This window comes from Eschscholzia californica, unplaced genomic scaffold (genome assembly GCF_041429995.1).
Source record: "Eschscholzia californica isolate CP2 unplaced genomic scaffold, dmEscCali1.0.p SCAF_6, whole genome shotgun sequence".
Taxonomy (NCBI): domain Eukaryota; kingdom Viridiplantae; phylum Streptophyta; class Magnoliopsida; order Ranunculales; family Papaveraceae; genus Eschscholzia; species Eschscholzia californica.
In genome coordinates this window covers 26,281,119-26,304,651 of record NW_028238483.1, presented here as the reverse complement: position 1 = coordinate 26,304,651, position 23,533 = coordinate 26,281,119, and the positions used below count along the sequence as shown (strand labels likewise).

Sequence of the window (23,533 nt, the reverse complement as noted above, 5' to 3'; positions counted from 1 at the left end):
AATTAAACATGCTATAATTAATTAAGACTGGTGCTTAAGCACCAAAGACCTAAATCTTGCTTTCATTTTCAATGATGTTACTTGCCTTTCTTTTCCCTTTGGTTATTCTCTTAAGCAATGAAAAATACTAGTAGTCTCCTCAATGACCTCACCAAACATCTTTAGATATATTAATTGTCCCTTTTGCCAACTAATTAAAGTTTTTAATTCATACCTCTATAGTTGTATTTCTTATTTTCCCTATTCTCGATTACGTTATAGCACTTAAATAAATCGATTACCTTATATCACAAATAAATCTTGAGTTTGACTTCTTAATATTATCTTGAATGTTTCTTGTATCTAAATGACATAGTATAGGCGTATATATTTCATCCATTTCCTTGTAGGATAGAAGAATTGGACTACTTCACAAAAAAAAAAAATTGGACTACACCCGGTCTACCAGTCTATGTAGCACTGGATTATATTATAGGTTTGTAAAATTCTACAAGTTCGTACACAGTTTCAAGGAATTTTGACCAATAAGTCAAAATAATATTGAAAATAAGTAAAAGATCATCAAACATTTCATACTTATTATTTAGATCACAAAAACATATAAGACTAAAACACACTATGGTGTAACTAACTCCTTAATTTATTATTTTAACTTTAAATGTATACAACTTTTTTATTGAATATCAGATTTCGATAAACCTTTTTATTTAAAAAGAATTTTTCAATAAATTTCTAACAAGATCTACTTTCAATATTTTTTTTCTAAGAAAGAATTCAAAAAAAAAAAAAGGTATTTTATTTTGTTCTTCTGTTCTCCTGCAAACGGGTACACAAAAATGTATATTGCAAATTGAGTTCAAAAAAGGTATATTTCAATTTGGGTTAGCAAAATGAAAATTACAAACAGGGTTCGCAAGATGTAAAGTGCAAACTTGATTTGAAAAATATAAATTGCAAACTTGATTTGCAAAATGTAAATAGCAAACTTGATTTGCAAAATGTAAATTACAAACTTGATTTGCAAGTTTTGTTTAATATAATCTCAGTTTGCAAATCTTGAAAACTCGATTTACAAATCGAGAACAAAACAAAATTGAAGTTTCTTCTTCTTCAAATCTAAAAAACTTCTTCAAATATGAAAATTTTCTTCTTTATCAACCAATTGTATGCAATTATATTGAAACACCACCTAGATCGGTTAGAACTGCAGATAAATCTGTAATAGCATCACCAACTACAAAAAATTCAATTCATAAGCAACCTCATAGTAAATTAAGGGGGAAATCGAAATTAGGATTTGCTCTTCATTTTTTTTCATTCAAATCAATTGTAGTTCCATAGCTGAACTTGTTCTTCATTTTTATTCATTCCAATGAGATGAAGGTATATCTGATTTCCCATATCCCAATAAGATCAAAAAGTGTTAAGAAGAGAGGGAACGGGGTGAACCCTAATTCGCAAAAGTAACTCTCTCGTCACAAGGACAGGACCTAGAATCAATCCACTTTGAAATTGAAAGTGTGAAATTCTCCCATACCATAATCATTGGTAGGGATTCCATTATATAGTATTCAAAAGGAATATTACAAGGAATATTACAAACAATATTACAAAGAATATTATAGGATTACTGAGGATATTACAAGAAATATACCCACGATATTCTACCGAATCAATATATTGCATAGTATATTCTTTCATATACTAAAATCGAGTGGATATACTCTATCACCCTCCCTCAAGCTCAACCTTCGGATCCCGGAGGGAGAGTTTGGAACATAATACTTGATGATGAGCCTTCACTAACCCTTTCGTAAAAATATCAGCTATCTGATTTCGCGTTGGAATGTATTTAACCTGTAAAGCACCTCTTGTAACCCTCTCACGAACAAAATGATAATCAAGATCCATATGTTTGGTTCGTGAGTGAAGAATGGGATTGTGAGCCATGTAAGTTGCACTGACATTATCACAATAAAGAATGGGAGCATTGTTCATTGGTACTCCCAAATCACGAAGTAAAAATTGAATCCAAGCAATTTCAGCGGTTGTTATGGCCATGGCTCTATATTCAGCTTCTGTACTTGACCGTGACACGGTAGGTTGTTTCTTAGAAGCCCATTGAATTAAGTGAGACCCAAAAAAGATACAATTACCTGAAATAGATCGACGAGTATCAGGATCACCAGCCCAATCGGCATCAGAATATGCTACAAGTTGTGAATGGGAATTTTGAAAAATGGGAGGATTATCGTTCCCGAAGAATAAACCTCGACCCAAGGTAGCTTTTAGGTAGCGGAAGATACGTTTCACCGCTGCAAAGTGAATGTCTGTTGGTGAGTGCATATATTGGCAAACTTGATTGACAGAATAACTGATATCTGGACGAGTGAGCGATAAGTATTGTAAACCCCCAACCAATGAACGATATAAAGTTGCATTATCAAAGGATTTTCCTTCTGTAATCGATATTTTCTTACCAACGGGACTAGGAGTGCTCACAGGCTTGGAATTGAGCAAATCAATTTTATCAAGTAGTTCAAGTGTGTATCTTGTTTGAGTCAATGTGATCCCCAAGTTAGAACGGTTAATCTCCATTCCAAGGAAGTGATGAAGCTCTCCCAAGTTCTTCATAGAGAATTGGGTATGAAGACGATCAATCAAATCTGATATAACACTTGAATCTGAACCTGTAACCAATATATCATCTACGTACAATAATAGGATTGTAATTGAAGATGACGTTTGATATATGAATAAAGAGTAATCTGACTTCGAGCCAATGAAACCTATTTCACGAAGATATGATGTAAATCTATGAAACCAAGCCCTGGGAGCTTGTTTTAACCCGTACAACGCCTTGTTTAATTTGCAAACATGATCAGGATAAATAGTATTAATAAAACCGGTTGGCTGAGTCATATACACTTCCTCATTAAGAAGACCATGCAAGAAGGCATTTTTAACATCTAATTGAGTAAGTTTCCAACCTGATGTAACTGCAATACTAATAACCAGTCGAATAGTTACTGGTTTCACCACTGGTGAAAATGTTTCGTCATAATCAATACCATGTTGTTGATTAAAACCTTTGGCTACGAGTCGAGCCTTGTAACGATCTATAGTACCATCACTTTTGGGTTTAATTCTGAAGACCCACTTGGAACCAATCAAATTCATAGATGGATGTCGAGGTACTAAAGTCCAAGTCTGATTCCGAATCAATGCATTAAACTCATCTGCCATGGCCTCACACCACTTTGGGTCGGACTTGGCTTCACTATAACAGGTAGGTTCTTTAGGTAATGGTGGTAAAGAAGAGAGTAATGCGAAACTAACCGGATGTCTGGTTGCCATTAAAGAATCATATACTTTTGGTTTAACGATTCCATCTTTCGACCGTGTTACCATGTGATGAATTGAGCGGACCGGTTGCGAGGGAATTGGTGGTTCATTCGGCAAAGTTGTAGGTGAGTCTGTATCAATGCTCGGTTCAGTTGACCTGCTTACACCTGGAGTTGGAGAAATTACATCATTGGGAACCATTTGGGAGTCAGAGTTAGCTGAAGAGGAAGATGCTACTGGTGAGGTTACTATTGGTGAAACATCGGAAGTAGGCACTAAAATTGGTAATGAAGAATGAGCTAAGTCAGTAGTGTCATCCCTAGGAATATCTAAGTGAGAAGAAGATGGTGGTGAGGAATTCATACTTAGATTGGTTGGAATAGAGAAGGATGAGGGTGAATTTCCGAAATCTAAGATAAACCAATTTGGAGCTTCTTTCACCGTCACCTCATTTTCATGATTTTGAAACTCAGGTAATGCAAATGGAAAAAGTTTTTCATCAAATAAAACATCCCGAGAAATGTAAGTTCGGGAAGATTTTGGTTCAAAACACTTGTATCCCTTATGCAAGTCACTATATCCAATAAAGACGCACGGCAAACTCTTATAATCAAACTTATTTTTGCGATAAGGAGACAATAATGGATAACATCGTGACCCAAATACACGCAGAAATTCATAATTTGGTTTTCTTTGGAAAATCACTTCAAAAGGTGACTTATTTTTCAGAACTGAAGTTGGCAAACGATTAATAAGATATGTTGCCGTTCCAAATGCCTCGGGCCAAAAAGTTTTTGGGAGATGACTTTGGTGCAAAAGAGAGAGTCCTGTTTCAACAACATGTCTTATCTTCCTCTCAGAAACTCCATTCTGTTGAGGAGTATGAGGGCAAGATAATTGTTGTAAGATTCCATGACTTCTAAAGTAATTTTTGATTTTGTTTGAAGTAAATTCACCTCCACCGTCGCTTTGAAAAATTTGTAGTTTGGCATTAAACTGATTTTGGATAATTAAATGAAAATCTTTTATGCAATCATATGTTTGAGATTTTTCAGTGAGAAAATAAAGCCACGTGAATTTAGTAAAATCGTCGACCAAAACTAAAAAATATCTATATCCTGAATTTGAAGCAATAGGTGAAGGTCCCCACAAATCAGAATGCACCTTAGAAAATGGTTGTTGAGACTGGTAAATAGATGGTTTATAGGGTAGTCTATGATGTTTGGCCATAATACAACTTGAGCATAAATGATTAGAATTAGAAACATCTAATCGCTTATTCGAAATAATTTTAGAAAATACACGATAATGGGGATGTCCCAATCTCATGTGCCATACATTATTCGGTACTCTGGATCCTAAAAAACAAGAATGAAATTTCCTAAAACTTTTCTGAAAAGATCGAAGGGCTGAAGCGGAGCATTGATATAAACCACCTTTGTTATGTCCGTGAAGGACCAGATTCCCCGTTAGCCGATCCTGCACATAAAACATATTTTTATCAAACACGACGAAACAATCTAAATCTTTGGTCAATTGAGAGACAGAGATTAGATTTTTTGTTATAGAAGGTACATGAAACACATTTCTCAATGTTAATGAAGATGATGGGGAATTGAGGATAACATTACCGGTATTCTTTACAGGTAAAAGTGAACCATTGCCAACTGAAACTTGGTCACTGCCATTGTAAGAATTCATATTAACCATTTGGGTGGAATCATGAGCCATATGATTGGAGGCCCCAGAGTCCGCATAATAGTACGGATCATAAATCTCAGCATTTTGGTGGTAAGCATTGAACGATTGAGGAATATCGTTTGGTTGATAGTTTTGATCTCTTCGATGGTAGCAAAAATAAGCGGTATGGCCGCGACGTCCACATATTTGACAAACAACTTGTGGATCATAAGAAGGAGAAGAAGGATTAGGGTTACCAAGAATTGAACCTCTTTGATTCGTAGAAGTGCGATTCCAGTTGCTTCTACCACGTCCTCGACCTCTATTACCAAACCTGGCACCACGACCACCTCGGCTAGAACCATAGGACCGATTTTGAGTCGAATCATGTGATGGAGTATGGCTTTTAGCCACCAATGTTGTGGACTGAAAAGAAGAAGTATGTTGTTGTTGGATACGCATCTCATGTGTATACAACAAAGGAAGAAGTTGAGAGAACGATGGAAGATTTTCCCTTGTTTCGATTGCAGTCACAAAGGCTGAATAGTCTGGGCCTAAACCTCTTAAAGTATGCAATACAAGTTCAATGTCAGGAACCGGCATATGAGAGGCGGCGATGGCATCAGATATCTCCTTAATTTTACCTACATAGTCAGTCATAGACAAAGCATTTTTCTGCATAGTTTGTAGTTGAAGAAGAAGTTGGGACTTACGAGCATTATTTTGAGCTGAGAATGTCGTCTCCAAATAGTTGTAGAATTCTCGAGCAGTGTTGAACTGTGGAGTTTGTGCAAGAACAGAGGGAGATATTGTTGTATTGAGCCAACTAATGATAGTTTGGTCAATTCGGGTCCATCGCATAAAAGCTGGATTAACAATATCCATGTTCAACGATTCATCAAAAATTTGATTTGGTGGAGCAGCAGCTGTGATTTCGACATGGTGAAACAGATCTTGGGATTTCATGATTGGAATTATTTGTTTCTTCCATGTGAGATAGTTGGTGGAATCTAGTTTGATAGAGACTAAAGGGACTAGATTCGTCAAGGTGGGGGATTGCAGGAAATGGGTGGATGAGGAGGAAGACATTGTTGAAAGGTTGGGGATGGAGAGAATTGAAGAGAGAAAAAAAATTTAGATTCAGAACCTTAAGCTCTAGATACCATGAAAGTGTGAAATTCTCCCATACCATAATCATTGGTAGGGATTCCATTATATAGTATTCAAAAGGAATATTACAAGGAATATTACAAACAATATTACAAAGAATATTATAGGATTACTGAGGATATTACAAGAAATATACCCACGATATTCTACCGAATCAATATATTGCATAGTATATTCTTTCATATACTAAAATCGAGTGGATATACTCTATCAGAAATCTCTTCGATATCATGATGCCTTATCTAGATTCTTATAAGTCATTCCGTGGGGTTAGTTTTGATTGATGAGAAGGAGGTGGTGGAGGAGGAGGAGGAATTTCTTTGTTTATTTTAGAGATGATGTAAGTTGTTAACGGTAAAGGTATTTTGGGACTGGAAAATTTAGAAAATGACCTTGTTGCTAACTACACATATTATTTTAAACTCTATGTATCATTTACCTATAATATTTTGGCAAGGCCGTGACCGAGAATTTTTTGGGTCCTGGGCGAAATTTAAATCTCGGCCCATCATACAATAAAAAATTTACAAGCAAAAATTGAACAAAATAAAAGACAATTTATCAGTGTATAGATGAATCTAAATGTATTATGAAGAAAATGATCGTAGGAAATTTTTTTTCTAATTTCATTTTTATAAGAAATCTAGTCTAAGAATCTACAATAATTTGTGAGCAAATATATATATTTATTCTATCTTAGATTAAAAGTTTATAACTACAAATGACATTGAAATCTTAAACTTTCATAGAATGTTTGGATCCTAATATAATATCAAATTGAATATTCATTTTGCAACTTATCGAACATTATTAGGAGTTGAACAAAGACTTTTAGAAGACATGGCTAGCTCAAAACGATATATAGTTGTACAACACACAGTTTAAAATATAAAAATAATTTTTTGAATATGGTAGGTTTTGTATCATTAATTTCACATATAATTTTACGATTTATCTATTGCTGGGATTTTTTCAAAAAAGAAAATTTTAGATTTTGTTTTCTAAAAACCATTCACAAGGGGGAGGAAATGTACCCAAAATAATAAATAAATGGTTAAGAAAGAGGGGGGGTCACATAGTAGAAATAAGGGTTGATTCTTACACAACCTCATGAAAAAGGAGAAAAACATAGAAAGTGAAGTCCGTATGAATCGATCAACGGAGAATAGAGCGGAACTCTCTAAACCTAACCAGTTGAGCTAAAGAGTATTATGTATCTTGTTAGGTATCTCTAATTAGATATAAGATAATCTAGACCCTTAATGAATTTGGAGATATTCTTCTTTTATTACTATGTATAATATCAGATATAGTTAGGTGGGTTGTAGTCATCTCCAAATCTCTAATAGTAATACTTGTCCCCCTGGATACCAAACCTTAGTGGTCTCTTTCTATCTTGTTCTTCTAAGGTATATCATAGGATTAAACTTCCTTTTCACATTTGTTTGTGGGTGCAAATAAAGTTGATATTTTTATTAGAATAAGGCCAGCGCTGTGAGGGAATCAAAATAGTTTTTGGGTACAAATATTTGAGTGAAAACAAAAAAAAAATTCTTCCAAACACTTTTATTTTCAGCTTCTCCCATCTTCTTCTTCTCACTCTTACACCATGAACTCCGGCGACCTTCATCATAAATTCCGGTGAGGTCATACAACACTTCTTCTTTCTCACTTCTCCATCTCTTCTCTCTCTCCTCTCTCTTCCCTCTCTCTGCTCTCTCTCTCATCTCTCTCTATATCTCCGGCGATGGGGAGGAACCCCTTCGCCGGAACCCTAGTTCCCAAACGAAACCGATCTGGTTTCGTCTGGAAACCAAAAATCCGGCGAAGGGGTTCCTCCCCTTCGCCGGATTTAGAGAGGGACAAAATATAGCGAGAAGAAAGAGAGAAAGAGAGAGAAGGGGGGAGAGAGAGAGAGAGAGAAGATAGAGAAGAGAGAGACAAGAGAAAGAGAGAGAAACATAAACCAAACGCTTAGGGTGTGTTTGGTTTATGTTTTTTTAGATTTTCATTATTTTCCCCAGAAATTATTTTGATTTTCCCAAACGGTAGCCTAGAGTAATTTATGACCCCTGGCAATGTAGTTATGATTAAGCTTCTAGTTTTTTTTTTTTTGTTGAAAGATTAAGCTTCTAGTTGGTACATTTTTAGAAAATCTACCTATGTTTTGCGGTATTTACTTATATATTCCACTTGTACCAATTTTCAACACAAATTCAAAAGAAAAAATAGGCGAAGATGTGAACATTTTTTTTTTGAAGATGTGAACATTTGATTTGTTTATTTGAAGCTTCAAAAATCATATCATATTTTGTCAAATTTATTTATTTGCATGTTAACATTACTTCAATTAGCACGACTACGATGTGAATGTTGGGTTTGTATCATGGTGCTTTATAATAAGTTGTTTGACAACTCATTGTGAAGACATGGTGGAGTAGAGAAGGCTCCCACACGCGCGCGCACACATGTGAGGCATTTGAGCTTTTAACCATTTGGGCTCTTTGGCTATTTGGGCTATTTGGGCCTTTGGGTCGTGAGCCAGGGTGCTTGGGAGCTGATAGTGAAACGACTTTTTTGCCACGAATAGTAGTTTCACTTAAACTTGGATTTTGACTAAGTCGGTGGGATTAACCTAATCAGGGTTTGAGTATATCTCTAACTGATTTCAAAGGATTAATCCAATTAGTTTCCGAGTTTATCTCCAACTCTCTTAACTTCTCTACCACGTTTCCTAGCCAGTTAGGGTTTTCTCAGAAGCTATATATACTGGCCAAAATCAAGAGAGAAAATGCACAACTCAATTTCAGCTATCTTCCTTTCTCTATATGCTTAAGCTTCGAGTTCTGCAATCTCCATTACTATCTCTGTCAGTGCAGACAGAGGCGGTAAGTTGTGGTCGTCAACGGAAACAGTAATTTGCACCAAGGTTACTCCAAAATCACTTTCAAGGCAGTGGCCTCCATACCACGACACTGCGAAGAAGGTTATTACTGTTCGATAAATCCATTGATCTTTCCAATAATTTCAACAGTGAATGAAAAAAATGAATGTTCTCTCCTCATATCTGAGGTCGTCTCATCTTTTCAGCTTCTTCTCAAGAAAAGAGAAAATTTGTTTGTTGAGAGGGACTGATTTTTCATTGGCGAGTCTCGTTCTCGCTTTGTTCTCTCTCTCTCTCTTCAAATTACTATCTACTTAATTTCACATAACAAAATTATCAAGATTTTTATCTCTCTCTCTCTTCAAATTACTATCTACTTAATTTCACATAACAAAATTATCAAGATTTTTACTTATGCATAATAATTTTTGAAATTCGTACACATATACAAAATACTTACATGTTTGACTTGTAATCTTTTAAACTTGTCCCAACTAACTAAAATTCCTCGTTCCGCCCCTCCCTATAGTCCAAAAATTAGACATGCTCTCAAACAAAGTGAGACTATTATGTCCCTAACAAATTATCACCGTAAAATAAATATGATTCATGTTATTCTTGTAGTTGGAATACAAAAAACAAATTAATCTATGATAACAAAGAGGTTCACTACAATCTTTGTTTAATATGGGTTATAAACATGTTAAAGTGTTTTGTTAAGCCACAAAAGGCAAGAGTTTCTAGCGATTTGGCCCCCACTATTTTGATTCTTCCTATCTACTTTTCTATATCAAACAAGACACTTTTTCTTATACCAACCGAAGGCACCTTTCTTTTTACTTTATTTCTCCAATGGTCGGAAAAGCATGGTCTTAATTGGACCATCCAGGGGTGCTGATGTAACTGTCCCACCATTGAATTGAATTGGTCTCTTGATTTATGTTGTCTCCTCCATTATCTAACCATTTTACATTGTGTTTTAGGGTGACTAACTAATGACCATTATTTGGTGTAACGATTGGACACTTACTTTTCACACTGGAAATCTTAAATTCGATCTACATGAAAGTGGAAATTAATGATATATTGAGTTTTTTCTTTTTCTGATCTAAAAAAGATGTAGGAATAAATAGACTCTCATGCAACAAACTCAGCCGCCACGGGGGAGGGGGGAGCCTAAGTGCACCTTTTGAGGTTGTGAGCTTTGGTATTTGGCTTAAAATGATGGGAGACGTAATGATCCAAACACGCACATTAAGTGCAATATTATTTCGAGTTTTTTCTTTGTCTTTATATGGTCCTTAGGACTCAAGATGTCTTTAAGATGGTAGTTATTGAGTTTATTCAATTCACGATCTAGAGAATTTGTACGGTGATGAATCCATTCTGAGGCACCGACCGGAAATAATTGTTGCATCGGGATGACGTAATGATCCAAACACGCACATTAAGTGCAATATTATTTCGAGGGAGATATTTAGTTAACTGACACAAGGTTCAGTCCATCAGAATATGGATAAACGCCAAAGTTAAGGAATTTGCTCTATAGAACAGTGTTAGGAGGCCACTCGAGTCCCATGTGAGTCGACTAAGCAGGTGCACTGCTGCAAATAAGAATCAGCAACTGACTCGCAGAGCAACGCCTCTTGTTCTGCCCAAGGTATGACTCACTTCTTCAAAATTAAAATTATCAATAATATTAATTTTGCCTATGACTAACCTAGTAGGTAGAGAAGTATTGAAATCTTCTACTCTTTAGCATCTCTGCATTCTGCTAAGCTAAGGAGTGGGGAGACTCGTCTTAAGTTAAATATTGGTCAGCCTATATCAGTTAGGGAAGTCAACCGATTGACTTGTGCAACACGTATCGAATTCCTGAATAAGCACAAGCGAGACCTTGACTAAACAATTAGAGAGGTGACCTGAAAGATCTCTACCACATGACCCCCGACATGGATGGGAGGCCGACACGAGCCTCCTATGTACCTTTAGCTCTGTCAAGAATTAGAGACCAGTAGAGGGGTGGATCCGAGTTAAGCTTTGCAACCTGCGGCATGGCGCAAGAGGTTTGTAGAGGTACGCTCGGCACCTTAAGCTCTGATTTGCCTGAGAAAAATGGCATTTTCGCGGAAGGCTAGATAGCATAGGATATTCGCTTGTCTTATCACAAAATAGGATTATATTCGCTTCGATCGAAAAGATTCAAGTAACGGACTTGCACGTGGCCTGTTTTAAGCTAGTGACTTGCTTCTTCCCTCGAGGCCTATATAAATGACATAGTTTTCCCTTTGAAAAAGGATTTGGACCTTACCCTTCGATTATTTAACCTGCAAAATTGAGCGTCGAAGTGTCTTTGTAGGTATCCCCCCCCCCCCCCCCCTTCACATCTTGACACCAGCTGCACGGAGGAACAGTAGCCTGAAGTTTGAAGAAATTTTTTTTGGGAAGACACTTTCCGACATCATTAGGATGCTTCCCTAGCGACATGGGTCAATCGCATGTGGCACCCTTAGAGGTGAGTTGTTCTCGGCCATGGTATCACATGTAACGATGTAACTCTTATTAGTTACTGATTATGTCCTCACTTTTGGCACTCACACACAAGCCTAAAGGGGACATAATTTTGATTTTAACACTGGCTTCCATCCAAAAAGTCTCGAGACTTACTAAGTTTGAACACACGCCTCTAATCTAGGCTCCAGGCGTTCTTTTTAAAAACGTGGGAGACTTTAACATTGTTTGGGAGAGCGTCCATAGCCTAGATTGTAGGTGTGTGCTCAAGCGTAGTAATTTTTTAGGTCTTCTGGGTGCGCTTGTAAAGCTTTCGTAGACAAAAAGACATACCTATTGAACTTGAATTTGAGCGTAAAAAACTGAAAAATTATCGATAACCATTAAGATTTGGCATTACATAAACACAACATGTAGAAATTTGAAGGTAATCTTAACTATGTTAAAGTTTTAGGTGGTGACATAGCCCAACCAAAACTTTTGAGTCGTGTGGATAGGTTATAGCTAGGCTCACAATTGTTTCCACAAAAATCTGTTAACTGATTTACCTGCCTAAAAAAGTTAGTTAACAATTCCACCTCAAGTGATCCTTAACAGAAAACAAAAAAAAAAAAAATTCCTCCTCAAGTGAAGTTAGGTGGTGTTTGTTTTTTTATTTTTTCAGATCTGAAATCTGAATTTTTATTTTTTCAGATCTGAAATCTGAATTGAAACCCAATTCAGATTTCTGATGTTTGTTTTTAAATTTATACATTTCTGAAAATTTGGCTGAATTGGGCCAAAGTCTGAATGGGCTGAAAAAGAGCCCATACATTTCAGACTTCAAAACAAGTCTGAATTATGAAGCCAACTTCTGAAATCTAGCAAATGACTTTTTTGCCCTTGTACTTTAAAAATTTGTCTCTACACCACCAGCAACCCAAACCACCACCGGTAACCCAAACCACCGCCGGCAACCCAAACCACCACCAACACCGGCGGACCAACCCACAACTACCGGCAGACCAAACAACCACCACACTACAACACCACACTACAACCTTGTACTTTAAAAAAATTTCTCTACAAACACCAACAACCCAAACCACCACCGGCAGCCCAAACCACCACCAATACCGGCGGACCAAACCACCAACACCGGCAGACCAAACAACCAGCACACTACAACACCATCACCATAGAGCACATCACCACCACCATAGAGGATACCACAACCACAGAGCGTATCACCACCAGACCATACCACCACCAAAGGATCCATCACCAACCCAAAACATCACCAAATATTTGTTTTCTTTGAAGGAGATCTATTAACCCTTGCCGGAACTGGCTAGGGTTTCGTTTTCCTGGTATTTGCTTAAACAGAGAGGGAGAAAGAGGCAGATCCGGCGAGTGTTCTCCATTGCTAAGAGACACAAAGAGTTGGCAGGAGTTTTTCATCGGTTAAAGGGAGAGAGATCCGGTGAGAGCTATTATTGGTTAGAGAGAGGGAGAGAAAGAGTCGACGACAACTTTCCATCAGAGAAAGAAGAACCGGCGAGCAGGAAAGGAGATGAAGAACCGGCGAGCAGGAGAGGAGATGAGGTAAATGATGAAACCTTAGTTTCTGCCTCTTTTATTTGGCCAATATAGGGTCTGTTTGGTTTTTTTTGAATGTTTAGGGTTTGTTTGGTTAAACATATCAATGAGGGATAGAATGGTAAATTTTTTAATTCAGACCTACTAATTCAGATTCAGAAAACAAACATCAAATAAGTAGAACAATTCAACCAATTCAGATTCAGTCAATTCAGTTCAGCCAATTCAGATTCAGACACAAACGAAAAAACAAACAGCACCTTAGTCTATGATAGACCTGAAACGTGTCTTTTAAGGGTTATTTCTCAAATGGCCCCCAACTTTGTGATCAACTTCCTGTCTGGTCCCCTACTTTAGTAATAATTCCCGTATGACCCCCTTTTTCAGTTATCTTTAACATTCCATTACTCTCTCTCCTCCATCTCATTTTCTCTCTCTGCCACATCATTTCAGCACGCCACCTCATCGTCTTCTCCTGCAAGGTCGCTGGCCTGTCAATTTTCCGGTCGGCGACCTTCAAAAATATTAAAAAAAAATTCTCTCTTCTCTCTCTCTAAATTTTTTTTTTTAACATCTCTCCTCTCTCTCTACACACTCCGGCGAAGGGTTTCCCTTCGCCGTAGTACCTCGATCTGTTCAAGGAACAGACCTTGAACAGATCTCGGTCTGTTCAAGGAACAGATCTCGGTCTGTTCAAGGAACAGACCTACTCCGGCGAAGGGTTTCCCTTCGCCGGAGTGTGTAAAGAGAGAGAGATGATAAAAAAAAAATTAGAGAGAGAGAGGAGAGAGAAAATATAAAAAAATGTGTTTTTTTTTTAATATTTTTGAAGGTCGCCGGCCGGAAAACCCTTCGCCGGAGTGTGTAAAGAGAGAGATGATAAAAAAAAAATTAGAGAGAGAGAGAGGAGAGAGAAAATATAAAAAATGTGTTTTTTTTTAATATTTTTGAAGGTCGCCGGCCGAAAATTTGGCCGGTCAGCGACCCTGCCGGAGAAGATGATGATGTGTCGTGCTAAGATGACGTGGCAGAGAGAGAAAATGAGATAGAGGAGAGAGAGTAACGGAATGTTAAAGATAACGAAAAAGGAGGCCATACAGGAATTATTGCTAAAGTAAGGGGCCAGACAGGAAGCTGGTACAAAGTTGGGGGTCATTTGGAAAATAATGCTATTATAATCACAGCTTTTATTTTTCAACAAAAAAAAATCAGAGCTTTTATTTTTTGACATGTAATTGATTTTAGAGTCCATGGGTATATAGACCAAAATCATTTTCATAATAGGTATATAGACCAATCTTCCCAAAATATGGACATTTAGTCCTTTTACAATAAGGGCATAAATAACTCATACTTTATTGATAAATACCCTCCATGTCCCTCGTCTAAAAAATCCGGGGTTGTTAAATTTCGGAATGAATCCGGAAAGTTTCCCAAACCAGGGGGCGTGATTTGGGGGAGATATTTAAGTTTCAAACTGAAAAGATTTAATAGGAAGTAACGGATTAAGGATATTTTCCAAAACAGATTTTTCAAAACAGATTTGGAAAACGGATATTTTCCAAAACAGATTTTCTCTCTCATCCTTTCAGATTTGGAAACCAAATCTATATATCACTTTCTCTCACTTAATTTTCAGATTTGGAAAGAGTATATTTTCTGAGATCAATTAGCGTGATTTGGGGGTTAATATTCAAAACATATATATCAACTTTCTCTCACTTAACTTTCATTTTTTATACATACATAAACACACATCGAATACAAATTATGAAACAAGTTCGTAAATTATGTGTTATTTATGACGAGGAAACAATCATTTGTCATGTATACAACGTAATTTATCATATGCGTGTGTGTCATCCATTATGTACCATTGAATACTTAGATTATTTTCTGACATAAATTACTTGTTTTTTATGTCATGTTAGGAAATGTACCATTGAATCCATTATGTACCATTGAATACTTAGATTATCCATTATGTACCATAAATTATAGTAACTTGTTAGGAAATGTAAATATGAAATCCTGTTTTTTATTATAAAGTATGTGATTTATCATAAATTATGTATACTGTATAGTAAATAACACAACCTTTGTACGACTGAAAGGAAATTTTATTGAACAGTAATCTGTGTTTTATTGTAAATGAAAAGAACATAGTAGACTAGGTAACTTAAAAACAAACTCCGTTAGAATGTTGCCCGAGCTCTCGATCCTTACTGTCTTTGGTCTTCCAGGTTTACGGCGAATCAAACATGGTAGTGTTTTTGACTCTTCATTAAATGTACATGGTTCATCGAAGTTAGGGGCAGGGTTTATATGTTCCTTGTAAGTCTTCACGTAAGACTCCGTTGTCCAAACAGGATCATAGAAACAATCTTCTTCATCGTAATTTATACTTCTATAGTTTATGTGATGATTCTGTAAGAAATTCCATCAGTGCTGGTTTACTACAAGAAAAAAAAAATATGTATTAGTTAAAAAAAATTATAATCAAATTTACATACATTAATAATGAAACATTTAATAAAAAACAAATGAGATGGATCATAAATAAGAGGTACAGATCAATAAATTATGTATAATGTATGGAAAAGTACAATTGCTTATTAGGTTAAGAGAAGTTTTATATGCTTGTCATGGCCACTGTTCTGGTAAAAAAAAGGACGTGTAATGTTGGATAAATTTTTCATACTTTACGAACCTTTGATCATTAATACTATCATCTTACGTGAAATGTATGCAGATTGTATCAGAAAGTATGGTAATTTATCGTAACGTAACTGTAATTTTTATTCTGTTACAAGAATCAGAAAGGATAAACATCAAGATATTATTAGCAAATTTTATCAGAAAACATGAAAAGTTATCGTAAAGTACCTGTACTTTATATTCTGTTATAGGAATAAGTGTGGATAATCACAAAGATCAAGAACTGTACGGACAGATGATTCTGATCTGCAAAAAAACAAAAAAAGAAGAGGATTTAACGTAGATCTGAAGAAATATACAATGAACATTGGAAGGAGAAATAACATACTAACATTGAACAAATCATTAAATAAGAAATAAACATCAAAGATCTTAAAGAGTTATGAAAGTTTTAGAGAGAGAAAATATAAATCTTCCATTCGAAGGTAGTTAAGATTACAGCAAAACAGATTCAAAGTTATTGAAATGGAAAACAAGAAAAAAAAGACCTAAATCAAGATTTGATGTTTTCAACGATTCTATATGAATCTTTTACCTATAAAGCAATAAAGATAAGATTTTAAACCTAAATAACTATGGCTAGAATAAAGAGATAAACAGTATAAAACCTAAATAACAATGGAGGTTTTGATGAAAGCTCTTGATTGAATATTGAACAATGGAATTTGGTGAGATTAATTTATGTTTAATGAAGATTTCGTTTTTAGAGAGAGAGATGGAAAGTTACCGGATTTCAGTTACGGAATATTATCAACATAGTAGTTAGTTACAATTCAAACGTGATTGGAGAGAGAAAGTTGAGATAAAAATGGAAAAAATATCTTTAACAGTTTAGAATGTAAATCACGTTTTGATATTAAAGAAGGTTAATATAGACATTAAATCTTTAATATGTATTATATGGATTTGTGTTTTCTCTCTAGATGAGACCAAAAGGACTAGATATCCATTGAAATTATTATTTAGGTTTTGAAATCCTTTTTAGAATTATAGAGGATTAAATCTCCTATTAGGACCCAATTTTTGGTCTATAGACTCAAAAATTATTGATTTTAATATTATTTTTTTTCGCTTACACTTTTTCTAGGTAATTCTCATGGATTCATATGTCTACTGTCTCGACTATTCTTTTCAAAAGCTCCCACTGGAGTGTTCCTTAAATAAATAAATGGTCCATTTCTACTTCCCACAATTGAAGATAGAGCTTTGTAGATATTATCTACTTTCAACTTATTTGAAATCTTGGGAAACTAAGAGCATCTTCAATGCAAAACTCACAAAATTCTCTACTCATCCTATGTGTCAAGTTCTAATTGAAATTCTCACTCCTAGATGGCCTTAATAGAGGTCCTCAATTTTTTTTTTTGTCTCCAATGCAAAACTCTAAATTTATCTTATTTACTTATGTGACATAGTTATTTTTGTTAATAAATAATTAGTTATATTAAAAATATAGAAGACTCGATTTCTAGAGTGTCCTCTTGAGTTATCTCAATTCCACCCTCGACACGTCATCAGATCCAAATAGAATGTTGCATTGGAGAGGAGTTTTAATAAAAAATTCTAAAAATCCTAGGTAGCAGTCAGAGTTTCTAAGATTGAGTGTTGCATTGGAGATGCTCTGAGAACTCTAATTCACCCTATAAATAGAACTGAATGGTAGAGTTGGATTCGTTTTGTAATTATCCAACCTAGTGAATCATCTCATAACTCATAATAATGGAAATTACTATATGTAATAAAATTCATTATTGCTTCCTCTATAGATGTATATCGAAATTATGTGCAAATCTTCCACTGAACTATATTGAACATTATTATTCATTCTTTTTTGTTCATCTCTCGATTATCACTTAATTTTTTTTTTTTGTTAAGGAACCATCACTTAATTGTGAAATTAAAAAAAATACCATCCATTTCAAAATAAGCACCCCATAATGAATAAAAAGTAATCATGATGTCACCATATCATATGATGTCGGATTGTCTTGAGAAGTTTAGAATTAAAATATTTCTTTTATAGGTTATTTCTTAAATAGCTCACAATTTTGTAACCAGCTTCCTGCCTAGTCCCTATTTTATCAAAAATACATATATGACCTCCTTTTTTAGTTATCGTTATAACTCCGTTAACTAGTCATCACCTCCCTCTCCTCCATCTCATCGCATCTCTGCCACCTCATCTTCTCGCCATCTCATCGTCTTCACCGGCGAAGGTCGCCGGCCGACCAATTTTCTGGCCAGCGACCTTCAAACATAAAAAAAATATAGATATATATTTTTTATGTTTGAAGGTCGCCGGTCGGAAAATTGATCAACCGGTGAAGACGATGAGGTGACGAGAAGATGAGGTGGCAGCGAGGGGAGATGAGATGGAGGAGAGAGATGTGAGACTAGTTAACGGAGTTGTAACGGTAACTGAAAAAAGATGTCATATGGGTATTTTTAATAAAATAGGGAGCTAGGCCGGAAGATGGTCACAAAATTGGGGGTTATTTAGAAAATAACCCTTATTTTATTTAGAATTTGCAGTTATGTTGACATTTTTAACTTATATGTCAAAAAGTCTTGGGATGTTTTGTTTCTTCATAAAACAGCAAGTGTTTTCAACCAAATAAACAACAATGATTAGATATTAGCCCCATGGTCAAAAGGTAAATCTATAAAAGATAAAACACCTATCCCATCACCACCAAGTCGCCACCAAAAGCAAGCCAACGGCAACCACCAGTGCCGCCCCTATCACCACCAGAACCGCCACCAGTCTTTAATACTAAAACTATTCATTACCTAGCTTCACCATCTTCACATTGGCAAGAATCAACTAGTGAACCCATTATCAATGTTTATGTCTTCGGACGGTGTTATCTCCAAATTATACATACAAAGTAAATTCGCAACCACTTTACTAATCCGTCACTACTACTACATCTACCTTCACATTAGCACAACGCGGTTACACCCGAAAATACAACAAGGGAGAGTTGTACACCTGTATCATTATTTTATCTTAGTTCAATTCATTATTCTTAATTGAGTGGTCATGGATAATAACTTACTTAGGGAAAGGTCAAGTCAGCCCCTACCGTTGGTAGTTAGAACCAAGTGAATGAAATTGAAAGCTAGAGAGGCAAACCTTTTCAAAAACATGAGTTTTGAGAAGAAAAAGATAAAAGTGGATATTAAAGACACATCCTCCTTTTGAAATAGACACTTTTGATGGAGAGACACCACCTGTTTTGATAATTAGACACATTATTACAAATAGGATCATAATATTTTCAAAATTACTTGTAAGCATGGCCGACCCTGTGTCGAAAGCAAGCAAAGTATCGGTTTGGGTCATTCAATTTTGCAAGACACATTTTACTTTGTAACTTCCCATATAGGTGGAATATGTTTCAATGTCGAAATGAACCAACCAAGGCCACATATACCTCTTTTTTTTTTTTTGCTGAAAAGGGATCATAGGGTCTTGAATCCCAACTGTTCATAGGGTCCCTAGTTTCATTTGTGAGTTTTATTTAACCTTATTTGAAATTATTAATTATAATGATAAGACCCCTAGTTATAACAAATTGTAAAATTTGCCCCCTAATTGTGACCAACTATAAAACTTGACCCTCATATTAATCCTTACTTTCAAATTTCCCCATAACTATTTTTCTTTTTACCTTTTTTCAAACTATCTTCTTCGTCGTTTCTCTCTACTCTAGTCATTTTCATGTCTAAAAGTGGTTGTCGGCGTGACTGCATGTTGGTCGTCTATCTACGAGTTAGGTATAGACACACCCTCCCATCCGCTCTTTGTCTCTCTCTCTCTCCATAAACTCATTATCGAAAACTAAAGAAGAAACCAGGGGATGTAATTACAATAACTACTCATTTCCATCTATGTCTTTCTTAATTGTCTCCATATATCACTTAACTCTTTTTTTTTCTGTATTTACTCTTCCTTCCACAATTTATAAAACTCATCTTTCTTTATTTATTCAAAAAAAATATTGCTACATATGTTTACACCATTAGCCGATAGGGTCTACCGACGGGCGAGGTGGGAAACTAGTAAAATATTAAGGCCTCTCATCATACTCTCTGTCACAATAAAATATTTTAGAGGTTAAAGAGGGTCAAAGATATATTTTCAACAAGGATTAATGAGGTTTCTTGTCTCACCAAAATCTAGTGTTGGTGAGCCCACAAGATATCCTTTCAATTTTCCCTTATATAATACCCACAACCTATGCCATCACCCCTCAATTTTCTTCCTCTCTTTCTCCTCTTAATTAGTTTCTCTCACTTGCTCTTGAGTAATTCTTCAATTCTACCTTATTTTTCTTCTTGGTCTCTAAGTTTCTAACCATCTCATTTTTCCTAGTATTTTTTTTTTTGGGAGTTAGTTTTTGGGTGGATATTTGTAGTTTATCTGAATATCATTCGAAATCGAGGAAAATGAAAGAAAATAACAGCCTAATGAGGAAAGGAGGATCATCAGGGGCAGCATCACCATGTGCAGCTTGTAAGCTTCTAAGGAGAAGGTGTGCACAGGATTGTGTATTTGCACCCTATTTCCCTGCGGATGAACCTAAAAAGTTTGCTAATGTTCACAAAGTCTTTGGTGCTAGCAATGTCAACAAAATGCTACAGGTTCCCCTTCCCACTCTCTATATATAATATAATTTTTCTCTTGTCGAAGATCTCTATATATAATTTGTATAAGCAATTTTGTTGTATATGTACGTATACAACTTTTGGTGGTACAAGAGAAACCGTTAGACTGGGTGGTTTTTGAGATTTCAAAATGGTGAAATATTAAATCTAATATTTTTGAAGTACTATTTTTTATAGATCCAAGCCAATATTTAAAGTCGCATATAATCGTTTAGATTTTTTTTATTATGCTAATATTTTTAAGAATAAATCATGTGTGGTGGTTGAACTAACATTCATCTTAATTATTTGATAAGACTCATTGTTTTATTATTAGTCAATATCACATGACCAAGATCAATGGAGATGGCTTCTGATCCCAAAGATGTGTGCTATTTGGGTGTGCTATTTCGGTTGGTTACATCTCTTAGTATTTGTGGTGTCTGTGAGCAGTTTATGGATGAGTGTTCTTGGAGTATAGTCGGTCTAGCGGTCTAGCGGTCTAGCTCAACCCAACAAAGTATATTCTATGTTGTACCAGAAAGTCTGAACTATACTAAGGTAGGGCTAAAAGCAACTTCAATCTCGACTTAAACAACCCAAAAATGATATTGCATTGGGTAGCCCTTAAAAGTACCCAACTAATCTATGTTGTAGGGTAGGTTCCAACTAACAATATAGTCAAAAACAACAACCAGCACCAAATAAAGTAATAATGGAAGTCCAATACAAAACTTTATTCATTGCTTTAATTTAAAGTTTTCATTTTTTTCTTTTGTTGAAAAATTTAAAGTTTTCATGTTTAATAAAATGTATAAATTCTGTTATGGCCCTCAAGTTGTGACAAACATGTTGTTTTAGCCAATAAGTGTCTAGCAATTCGATTTAGTTCCCAGTTGTGTCTAAATTTCCAATTTAGCCCCAAATTTTTGTTGGGCATTCCATATCTATTGTTGTTTCGTAATTATAATTTTTGTTTATCCACCTCATAACTTTTTCTGTTGTCCACTTCACTCTTTCACTTCATCTCTCCCTCACCCATACCTCACCTTCTTCTCCTTCAATCTAATAAAGTTACCAGTGAAATTCGCACAAGATTTTATACTTCTTAAAAATTCGTGAGACGTAAGATTTTGCATATGACAATGTTTAGAATCTATCTTATTTAGATTAAGTTATTTATTATTGGACAAGACAGATTGTATGAGTTTGCCTTACATGAAGTGGAGTTGCATCAAGTAACATCATACGAGCAGAGTCAAAATTAGTTAGATTGATGATAGAAAAGAAAAGAAAAATAGTCTCATCATTTATAGAATCTTAATTTGACCTCCAATGGACTCATTTTTGTATTGTGCAGGAATTACCAGTGCATCAAAGAGGTGATGCAGTTAGCAGTATGGTATACGAAGCGAATGCACGAGTACGTGACCCAGTCTACGGGTGTGTAGGTGCCATATCATCACTACAACAACAAATAGATATCTTACAAACCCAATTGGCAATTGCACAAGCAGAGGTGGTTCATATGAGGATGAGACAAGCACCACCTAACTCTGTCTCTATTAACAATTCAACATCAATTAATCATCACCATCATGAAACTAGTACTACTACTACTAATCCATCCCCCACTCACCATCATCCCTACCATAACCCTAAGATGATAAATACACCCAATAATGTCAAATCCATGCTTGCTTTGGAGATGGTGGTTGATCAAGCCAGTGTTGGAGCTTCCTTGTGGTCTTGCTGATTAGTAATGATACATGTTTGTTCTTTTTCTTTGTAGCTTGCAGGCCTGCTTTTAGCAATAATGCTATTGGATCTTCTTGAATCTTGACCGAAATCCGAAAAAATTCAATCAGACGACTAATCTTTTTTACTTAGCCTTTTGTGGGTTCTACGACGAGTTTGACATACATGTGGAGTCGCATGACTGGATGAATCTGATTTTCGCTGGATTCGTTAGGTCACATAATTTTATTGTTATAGAAGTATGGGTTGCACGTTTTTTTCTTATCTATATATATAACATACTTAGAATTTAAAAGTATAACTATTTTATGTATAATTAGTGTTAGAGATGATGGTTGTATTAGTGGTACCATCCAACCCACATAGTTTAGTAAGTGAGTGAGAGGGTCTTTGGTGTGGTCTTGGTTGTAATTATAAGATTATATATCTATAAATATACATACATGGACGATCTACTATATTAATCAGTAATAGTTTCTTTTAAATAAATGATTGTGGGTGCGAATAATATTGCTTTGTACCTGATTCGAGTATTACATCAGCTTGTTCAACTTATTTACAATACTAACATCTTAGAGAGTTGAAACATTGGGTTGAAAGCTAAATTTCGTGTTAATCTTAGTTAAAGACATGCTAATATTAGGCTTAACCCTAACAAAATTATTGGATGTTCTTTTGCAAAAGCAAATTTGATATATGGAGTTTGGACCTATTCTTGTAGGGAGTTTTTAAAGTAGAGTAATATGGTAGTGGGGGAAAAAATCAATTTTTCATTTTCTTTTCTTGTAAAGAAAAATGTTTCATCCTCTATGAGTAAAATAATTGTTGTTAATTCATCTTGACCGATCCACCTAGTGGTCCCCTTATTTTGACCAACTTCCAAAATGGTTTTTTTAAATCACTTTCTTTATAGATTTTCTGATGGCGTATATCTTATATTTCAAATTTGTCACATAAGAAACCAATTGTCAATACCAGGTAATTTTGACAACAATTTGCTTGGTCTGAAATAATTTAAATGGACTCTTTCTCGTCTGAAAATTCGACTTCATTATCGACTTCTAAATCTCATCCACAAGCTTTGAACATCACGAACTTCATATACGAGAAGCTTGACGAAATAAATTTTCTCTTATGGAATGATCAATTTGAAACGGTTTTGATTAGTAATGATTTGTTTGGCTTTCTTGATGGAATTATAATCCAACTAGAAGTTTTCATTACTGATTCAGATGGAAA

At 35.2% G+C, this 23,533-nt stretch overlaps 1 protein-coding gene across 1 annotated transcript; it reads left to right on the top strand.

Annotated features, from left to right (window-relative positions):
- Positions 1–20,035: 20,035 nt before the first annotated feature.
- LOC147532962 (LOB domain-containing protein 4-like) lies at positions 20,036–22,802 on the top strand. The gene is made up of 2 exons (XM_086645134.1): positions 20,036–20,533; positions 21,897–22,802. The coding sequence occupies exons 1-2, from the start codon at positions 20,339–20,341 to the stop codon at positions 22,290–22,292; spliced, it is 591 nt and encodes a 196-aa protein (XP_086501260.1). The 5' UTR covers positions 20,036–20,338; the 3' UTR covers positions 22,293–22,802.
- The last annotated feature ends 731 nt before the right edge of the window (positions 22,803–23,533 follow it).